Source organism: Haplochromis burtoni, unplaced genomic scaffold (genome assembly GCF_018398535.1).
Source record: "Haplochromis burtoni strain Fernald_Lab_line unplaced genomic scaffold, NCSU_Asbu1 Contig_429, whole genome shotgun sequence".
Lineage (NCBI taxonomy): Eukaryota > Metazoa > Chordata > Actinopteri > Cichliformes > Cichlidae > Haplochromis > Haplochromis burtoni.
Window position 1 is genome coordinate 138,098 of NW_024582790.1, and position 9,149 is coordinate 147,246.

A 9,149-nucleotide genomic window follows, 5' to 3' on the forward strand; every position below is an offset into this window, starting at 1 on the left:
TGTGTTACGTCGTCACTCACGGCGAGGAGCAGGACAAATGAAAAAGGAAATGTGATGTTTGTCTTTATCTTGCATCAAATAAAAGTTTAAACATTAAACTCTGAATCTAGTGTCCTTTAATAAGCTGAAGGTCTCAGAGCAGGGCCTCTCAGGCGTCCTGAGCTTCACACTCACACTGAGAGCGTCGGGCACTGGTTCATTAGTTTTATTAGAGTCCAATTTAAAATCAGCAGAGAACAGAAAGATTTCATGAAATAAATATTTAATTAGCAGAGTTCACACTAAAGTTTATAGATATATTATTATATATATATTACACATTTATATTTTCAGTGTAAAATATCTGTTATAAAGATGTATACATCTGGTTAAAGTTTCAAAACCTTTTTCTAGTTTTACTGAAGTTTTTATGAACAGACTGGATAAAGATGATGGAGGACGCTACTGCAGTTCCCAGTCTGACCTGATGGTGACAGCACTGTCTCCCCGCTGCTTAAACTCTGACACATTTGCTGTCATGATAACGTGAAGCTGCAGCATCAGGAGGACGTGCTCCAGCCTGCTGACGACGATGAGGGCGAAGAGGCGGCGTCAGCATTGTGCTTTTTGATTAATTAGATCATTAGACGTCCTCACTGATGACACGCTGAAACACGGTCGTATCAAAAATATTTTTGGTTTCTGAAAATTGTTATAAAAAAAACATTTAAGTATCTTATTCCATATTGTTCCATATCCATCATCCTCATCAACCTTGAAGTTCACATTATTAGGGGCGTGGCCTCTGTGACTGACGAGTGGGTGGAGACATAGATGGAGATGTTTGGTCAGGAGTGAGAATCAATAAACTCATTATCAGAAAGTGGCAGTATTGTCTAAAAATCTGACACTGAGGCGTCCACGGTGTGAGGAAACAGCACCTCTCCGTGTGATGTCATCAGCTGCACGCCGGAGCTTGGGCGTCTGGGAGGACGAAGAAGGCAAGCGAGTAGGCAGGAAGCTGCAGGTGGCGAGCCGGCAGGAGAAGTTTTCCTTTGAGTTCAGGCAGCGTTTTATCGTCCACCATCATCAACACCTCGCCGTTCAGCTTCACTGACCTGCAGAAACAGGAAATGAGCTCATCAAGCTAACCGCCACACAACTAGTCAAACACAAAGATTACTGAGATATTAATCTTTGCCCATTTCTGCATAACTCATCCCGTTTATGATCCTCGGGTGTTAGGGTTGTGTGCGCCCCCTTGTGGTCGGACCGCAGCAGTGCGGGGTGTCATCGGCAGAGTTACCCTTCTCCGGGTTTATGCCTGTATCATTTTCCACCACAGCTTATGAGTCAGATCATGACACCGTAAGAGGAGGATTTAGGATGGGGCTAGTTTGAGATTGGTCGGTTAAATCAGGTAAAGCTTTTGATTTTTATGTAGTTGTTCTCAGAAAGCCTCCAGCAGCTGAGGTGCTGTGGAGCGGTGGACGGGAGTCAGACTGTCGATTCATGCTGACCAGTTTTGACTCACGGCGGTGACCTTTGAACTCTTTTGAAGCACGCCGCTGAGCCCAAACTATGAGGCCATTGTTCGTCCTCCGTCAGCACAGCTGAGATAAAAGCCTGAGAGAGAGTTACACATCAACGGCATCGGTCCTCGACCTGCTGCTGTCTGCATCAGCTGATTCGCTCTCAGGTGGCATTAAATCACCATGACAACAGCTTTCTGTCCGGCACGCTGAAGCAGAGCAAAGCCACAGATCAAAAGCATCAAAAGGTCAACCTCAGCAGCTCTCATAGGACTCGATAAACACCTGAATCTGAGCGTCACAAGACCGAAGCCAGCGTCTGATTCACTGTCGCCCCTGTTTTTGCTTTCATGAGTAAAATAACATTTTAAAGGATTTAAAAAGTAGCTTTCAGGAAGTGTTGAGGCTCACTTCTGTAGAGAAATGTGAGCTGGTCTTCAGGTTTCTACACCAACCAGCCATCACAGCTGAAACACAGACGGCGTCCCTGCAGATGGTAAAAACTGCAGGTTTCACTGGATGCTGAGGCGATATGATCCGCTGATGCTTCCTCAGCATCAAAACATTTGCTGGATTCTTCTTCATTTTTAAGCTTAGACCGTTTCACCGTCACTGAGTTCAGGAGATCCAGATGTTTCAGAGACTCAGATTCATAAGAACAAAAACAGAAAATGTAAATTTAAAAAGAGAAAAGACATCAGCTCCATGCTTTTATTTTCTGACTCCAGCACAGCAGCTCTGCATGATTCAGAGCTCAGCCCTTGTCTGAAACAAGGCTGGCTTTACGCCACTTTGGCTCTCCCTCTCACACAGTAGCCGACGGGGCTTCAGTCCCTGAGATGACATCATTCAGATCAAAGAGTAGAAAATACTGTAATAATGAGTGTTCGGCCTGCGGGTATCACTACACACACGGAGCTTATTATTCGTAACTTTATCGTGAACCTCCACCACAGGAAGAGCAGAGACAGGACAGGAAGTGAGGAGAGGCAGAACAGGTCGACTATAATGACCTGAACGTGTCTTCTTAGGCTTGCAGAGTTTGGGCCGTCTGACACACAGAGCGGTGTATCATCAGCACATAAAACATCTGCAATGGGCCAATCCTGATGTTCAGGTAGAATCAGGTGTTCATTTACAGATTTTGACCTGTTGCTTCTTCACTGTGTGTATTTCACTAAAAATGGGGGCGGGGCTTATTATCTAAGGTTCACTGTACTTCCGCAGAGCCGGGAATATTTAGTGAAAAACAACTGTCTTCTTTGGGGTCGAAGCAGATTTCTAACTAGGAGGAAAATGGCTTCATTGAGTACGTTCAGGCACCTGGAGTAGAGTCCCTCCTCCCCGGGCTGCTCAGACTCCAGGACAAAAGCCTCCACTGTGCTGTTGGAGAAGACGGCGGGCACCGAGATCCTTGCTGGCGTCTTCCCAAGGTTCATTGACATCAGCGTGACCGCTCCACGTCTGTAGCTGCAGACACGCAAAACAGCAGCATTATTACTCAGCTTGACTTCCACTTCACCTCAAACAACACAGAACGAAGCATGAGCTTCGTTTCTACTCACACGAAGCAAAACATGCGCAGAAATTATGTTCAGTTATCAAGGAAATCTCTAGGAAATTACTACTGGTGTCAGTGTACACAGCAAGAAATAAAAAGCTTTTTTCCTCCTATAAACACTTTTAGTTTGAAGATGTTTGTTCCTGAGCTGAAGTAAAAGACATTCAGGTTTTCAGAAACTGAGATATTAATCTTTGCCCATTTCTGCATAATTCAGAATTCAGGTTTGAGATGAGTTTTGAATAACGCTTTAAGAATTTCAATCTTTTCTTATTTTAAGATTTAAGAATTTTTTTTTCTGTTTCTGTTTCCAGACGTTTTTGCTGGTTTATAGGAAAAATAAACCTTAAAGATCCTAAGCTCAGCTGATTCATTAAAAGGACAGTTCACTTTCAAATCTGAGTTTTTCTTTCCTCTGGCTTGTAGTGAGTCCAGTTTCAGAGGTGTTGATGTTCACAGTACAAATTTAAATAAATATATGAAATCAGAAATCCTTTTTCTGAGCAGCTCCATGTAGAAACTATCTTGTTGTACAGGACATTGCTTGAAGGGAGCTGTAGCAGCTGTTAACCATTTATCTGTTACTTCTAACTGCTAATACCTTACATCATTATCTTGAGCTAGCTATTTCAGACCACTGCAGAGACAGCTGTTTAGACAGCTGTATAAACAGCTGGACGGGCCGGAAGAAAATCCCGTCCACCTGATGTGGCAGGGTTACTGGTGGTGGGAGGTCTCGGTGTTTGTATGAGGGCAGGATGTGAAGCGTACCTCTTCCTGTTGGTGCAGTGCAGATACATCCTCACTCGTTTACTTCGGCCAAACTCAGAAAGCACTTGAATCTTTAAAACCTCCGGTCCAACCAGCCTCTTGTAGAGAACAGACAGCCAATAATCCTGAAAGAGGACACGACCTTTACTGGACAACGACAAACTGTGAAGATCTGGAAATGCATCGAGCACATAAACTAACAGCAGCTTATTTCAGCCACGTTAACGCTCAGTATGAGTGTGAAGGTCCTGATTTGATCAGATTAACATACATTTTCTGACAAATGATCAGTTAATGAACTCACTGAGTCTGTGCTAAACATGTCCGTTTAGGTTTTTAATTAATTTGATGTCCCAAAGTGGACAAAATTAACCTCTTAAGCCCCAACGCCCCCTGATACAGGGGCAAAAGGCAGGAGATCAGTTAGGCTTGGGGCTTAAGAGGTTAAGCAATAACATCCAATCTGAGTGTAGGAAGGAGGAACTCTTAAAACGATTTTGCACAGGTAAAAAACATGAAAGCGTAGCTGGAATACTTAAGAGAATCAACCTGACTCTGTCTTACAGGAAGAGGATCCAGGTTGTCGTCCACCAGGTGGTAACTCCCAGAGCCGATAAGCACCTGCCTCATCACGATATCCAGGCCAAGTGCTGCTCCCAGGCCTAATTTATCCAGCCACCTGCACAGATTCCCAGCATGGAGACATCTCAGCAGCAACTCAGAGATATTTGAGAGTGTTTCAGAGATGCTGAGAGCAGAAATGTTCATCCACAGAAAAACACATTCAGCACAATAAAAATCGTTTACTGAAAGAAAGAAATCAGTCTGAAAAACACCAACGAGGTCCAGAGGTCTAGAAGACTACGAGGAAATGGTCTCTGAGCTCATGCCTGAATGCCTTCATGATGGCTTTATGTTTCTGGTCTGACTGAAGGTCTGGCTGAATACAACACGACGTTCATGATGTTCAGAGAGAAGACTAAAGCAGGGCAGACATGAGGGACTCACATGAATCCTGCGACGAATGTGTCCGACAGTCCTGCAGCTCCTCCTCCGTACGCCGAGCTTGTCTCTCCGAGCCAAACCGACTTTCCCGGAGACGCCAGCTTCACTTTCTGAGCCGGATGAGAAGAAACAAACCCGGTGAAACTCCGAACACACCCAGCACAGAGCTGCTGGCACACAGCACAGCGTTACCTTCATGACTTCATTGGTCTTTAAGGCCAGTGAGTCCAGGACTTCAGGATCCAGGAAGTCCTTCACAGACGTGTCTCTGCCGTTCACGTAATAACTGACAAACAGCAGAGCAAGTTTATTTTATGAGTTATGAATGAAGCATTCACAGCAGTAAAGCAGCATGAAGGCTTGGGAATAAAAGAACAGTTTTTCAGGCCGAGGTGTCACTGATATCGTTTAAAATTAAATCAGGTGTGCCTCAGGGCTCGAGTTTAGGACCACTGCTGGTCTCAACCAGTGCTCAGCTGTTTGTGAATGATGTGATCATTGTTAAGCCTAATTTATCACCCAAACTAACTGTCAGTGTGGATGATGAATAATAATCTTATCTTGACTTAAATCTCTTCTTGTCTGATTATGATTCAGAATTTTGGACTTTCTGAAGAAAGTATTGATGCTTTATGACCAACTTTCAACTTAATAAGTCCAAAACTATTTTCTGAATTTATGGTTTAATAAATTCAAAATTAGGAGACTTCAAACAAACATTTGGAGTCAGATTTATGTTGGTTTTGTTGTCTTTATGGGAGCATACAGACACTTTATATCCACTGAATGTCGGTTGGACTAAAAATATTAGAATTTTGTTAAGTTTTAATAACTTTGACATTCTGTTTCCTTGCAACAAGATTTGTGTTACAAATGCTAAATAATTTGTTCTGAACAGTCTCTGACTGATATGTACATTTGCAGTTTCACAATAAAAGCATGGGAAAAGTATCTCACTGTCAGTAGGAGTGCATAAACTTTTAATTACCTCCGATGGACGGAGAAGCTTTCAGGCTGTAAATGACTGTAAATGTGACATTTTTCACATTTACAGTTAAAATGCAAAGTTTTTATGCACGTCGCTTGTGACTGCATGCATTATGTTGTGAGAGTAGACTTAACTCAGAAATTACATTTCAGAGTAAATAAAGTGAGGGTGAACTCACTGGTGCCAGGTACAGGCGTCGATGGCCTCGGCTCCGGTCTGCAGGAATCTGCAACAGTCACAAGAATTCATGGATAAATCGGCAGCGTCAGCTCAGTAATTAAGTTGTTTTCTGTCTTATTCCTGCAGACTGAAGCTCACATGTGACTCTGTAACTCAGTTAGAGCACAAAAATCAGCTGCTTCCCTTTAATAAAAAGTTTTAGGTTTCTCTGCATCGTTGGTATCTGAGAGACGTTAAAACATCAGATCAGATCAAAAAGCTGAAAACTTCAGAATCTGTCAGCTCATGACAGACAAGGAGCAGAGTGAATAAAATTCCTGAAAACAGAGAGAAATAAAGTAAAAAACGTTCATTTTTTATTATGTGTCTTGTTTTCAAAAATTCGTAACGCAAAATTTCATGTGAGGAAAAAAATTCATTGAAAAAAAAAAAATGTAATTTTTTCCCCCAAACATTTTATGCTCTTTTGTGTTGACAGCAGAAACTTTTCATGAGCTGTCTCTGTACGGTGACCTTTGACCTCTCACCCGTCCAGTAAGTCTACGTGGTGGTTTCTCGGCTGGCCAACGTCCGGCCCGTACAGCCCAGCATCTTGGTACAGTTTGGACTCTGACATCATCTTCCTGAGACGAATGAAGTCCAGCCCGAGCTGATGCCCATCCACCCGGATCCCGGCCTTCTTCTCGAAGCTGTTTGGCTCTGATTAGAGATCACTTTGATTAGAGATCATGTAAAGAAGAAAGGTGACTTCCTGTCTGTGCGTCACGCCACATGAAGGCGAGGAAGTGAAACTGAAACACTGGATAAGAAACCGCAGCATTTCAGCATTATGCCAGATATTATCACTGAAAGCAGAATAAAGAAGAAGAAGGAGCCTGAGAAGATTTTACACTAACAGTGTCAGCCTGTTACTGATGCTCTGATTAACGGGTTTGATCAGGTGGTAGGAAACACACATCACTAGCTGCATTTCAAAATAAAAGGCAGAATAAAGTCTGCAGGCCTAAATAAGCAGGTCACAGACTCAAGCTGATTGAGGCTCTGTGATTATTGATTATCAGCTGATCAGAGAAGGAGTCGTACCGTTTCCGAGCTCCCAGGACATCTCATAATGTCTGGACTGGCAGTACTGCAGCAGCAGGGCAGCATTGCTGTTGTTCCAGCTATTGTCAGCCGTCCTCAGCAGAGCATTCAGGCCGAAGATGAGCTGGAAGCCAGAGCAGTTGGCGAAGGCATGCAGCTGGTCCACGGTGAGCTCTGAGAGGGAGACGACGGTCAGAGAATGGGTGGCATCTCCATGGCAATGCCTGACAGACATCAGGACTCACCTGTGAAGAAGAAGCTCCTGTATGTACCCAGCAGGTCCTCCTTCATCAGGACCAGCTTCTGCTTCGCCCAGTCGCACTTCAGACGCTCCTCCATCCACGGGGGTAGGAAAGTCTGGTCACATGACTCACCTGGGAGTTTCAACGGTCACAGAGAGGTCAGGAAGTCAGAGACTCACATTTCAACTATTTAAAAGTTTCAACACTTAAAAACTGAATAAGAAGAAAAAGTCTCCAACCTGAACTTAGACTAAAAACAAAAGAATCACATGACACATTAAAAAAATCATTTCCTGTAAATAAAACAAAGAAATCAACATGTTCCAGATCAGTGTGATGTCATAGAGGTCACAAGGCGATCGTGTTTACCTGCAGCGTCCTGAGGCTCCTCCCACTGTTGCCTCCTGTGAGGCTCAAACACCATGAAGTCCTGCCGCGTCCCCCCAAATCGCAGGAAGGCCGGACTCAGAGCTGCTGCAAGCGTCCTCATCCTCCGAGAGCTGCAGAGAAACCTCAGAGTCACTCCCATGATGCACTGCTGCACTGACAGCAGTACGCAGTTCACATTAAAGAATGCTCGGAAATATTCGCGGGTCAAAGCACCGAAACCTGCTGGTTTTAAACGACCCCAGCTCTGTTTCACTTTGATCTTTGCTCTGAAATCTAAGTTTTGAAATTATTTTGTTGTCACAACTCCTGAAGGGTTACGAAGAATAACTCTGATGTCATAGTTTTTAAGTTGGTCAACCGTTTTGACTACAAACATGTGACTTTAACTTGATTTCCTTTCCTGGTTTTGAGACTTTGGAAATGATTTTACTCGTGACCTCTGACCTCTGGTTTCCGCATGCAGAGATCTGTGCTGATTATCTCACATCCATCATGTTACTGAAACAGAAGGGATTTTGGAGCTCGAGTTTATTCCCGGAGCACAAACGTGTCGGATTCACAGAGAAACATGAATCTAAGTTTGGCTGTCGAGATTCAAAGTTCAAATTTACAGCAGTTTTATTTGGTTATGAGGGTCAGCGGGTTACTCGGGTTATTCTCAGATCTAAGAGTGTTTGTGGTTCTCGGGTGTGCTCCTGCTTAAACAGGAACTCTGGGAATTCCCATGCGGACTCTGGAAACAGAAGTGAAACCTGGATTGACTCAGGATCACCTTACTTCTCAATCCTTTAAAGATTTTAAATCAGCTTCAGATTATTTTTTTTTTCCAAACTTGAACTGCAGGTGATACTCACCTGGTCTGAGACTGCGGGAGGCGGAGCTAACAGGTTTCAGGTGAACTGACTCAGGATCAGATTTGAAAGTGAAACAAAAGTTTGAAAGTTTTGATCCTTAGAGTTTTTGATTTTGTGACCTCTGACCTCCCGTCTGTTTTAACCCGGTGTTTCCTGTTTAACGGAACAATCGTCGGTGGATTAGAGTCAGAGCTCACCTCAGTAGCCACACGAAGCTCTCCTGTGAAGCCAGACTCGCGTCGATGGTCACGGACAGAAAGCGCGGTTCCACGCGTCGCAGAGGGGCCGACACGTCCACGCCCAAACCCAGACCGGGGTCCCGGTCCGGCTCCCTGGGGGGTCCATCAAGGAGCCGGGATCCTCCGGTTCCGGTTACCAGAGTCCCGGTGCAGCAGAGCGCGCACAGCAGCAGCGCGAGCCTCATGTCTGTCACACTTCCTGTTTCGCGTCCTTGTGCGCGCACACAGAACGACCGGGACCTCAAATCACGAACTTATATGCAGGTCCAACATTTCAGCAGGAATCACGAGAGACGACACTCCATCAATCGATCAGTGATCAATG

At 44.3% G+C, this 9,149-nt stretch overlaps 1 protein-coding gene across 1 annotated transcript; it reads right to left on the reverse strand.

Moving 5' to 3' along the window:
* Positions 1-245: 245 nt before the first annotated feature.
* Positions 246-9,122, reverse strand: hpse (heparanase). The gene is made up of 12 exons (XM_005945038.3): positions 8,783-9,122; positions 7,711-7,841; positions 7,345-7,473; positions 7,100-7,273; positions 6,544-6,715; positions 6,015-6,062; positions 5,041-5,134; positions 4,852-4,958; positions 4,408-4,522; positions 3,844-3,968; positions 2,835-2,981; positions 246-1,097 (listed from the first exon to the last, which is right to left on the reverse strand). The coding sequence occupies exons 1-12, from the start codon at positions 9,007-9,009 to the stop codon at positions 938-940; spliced, it is 1,629 nt and encodes a 542-aa protein (XP_005945100.1). The 5' UTR covers positions 9,010-9,122; the 3' UTR covers positions 246-937.
* Between the last annotated feature and the right edge of the window lie 27 nt (positions 9,123-9,149).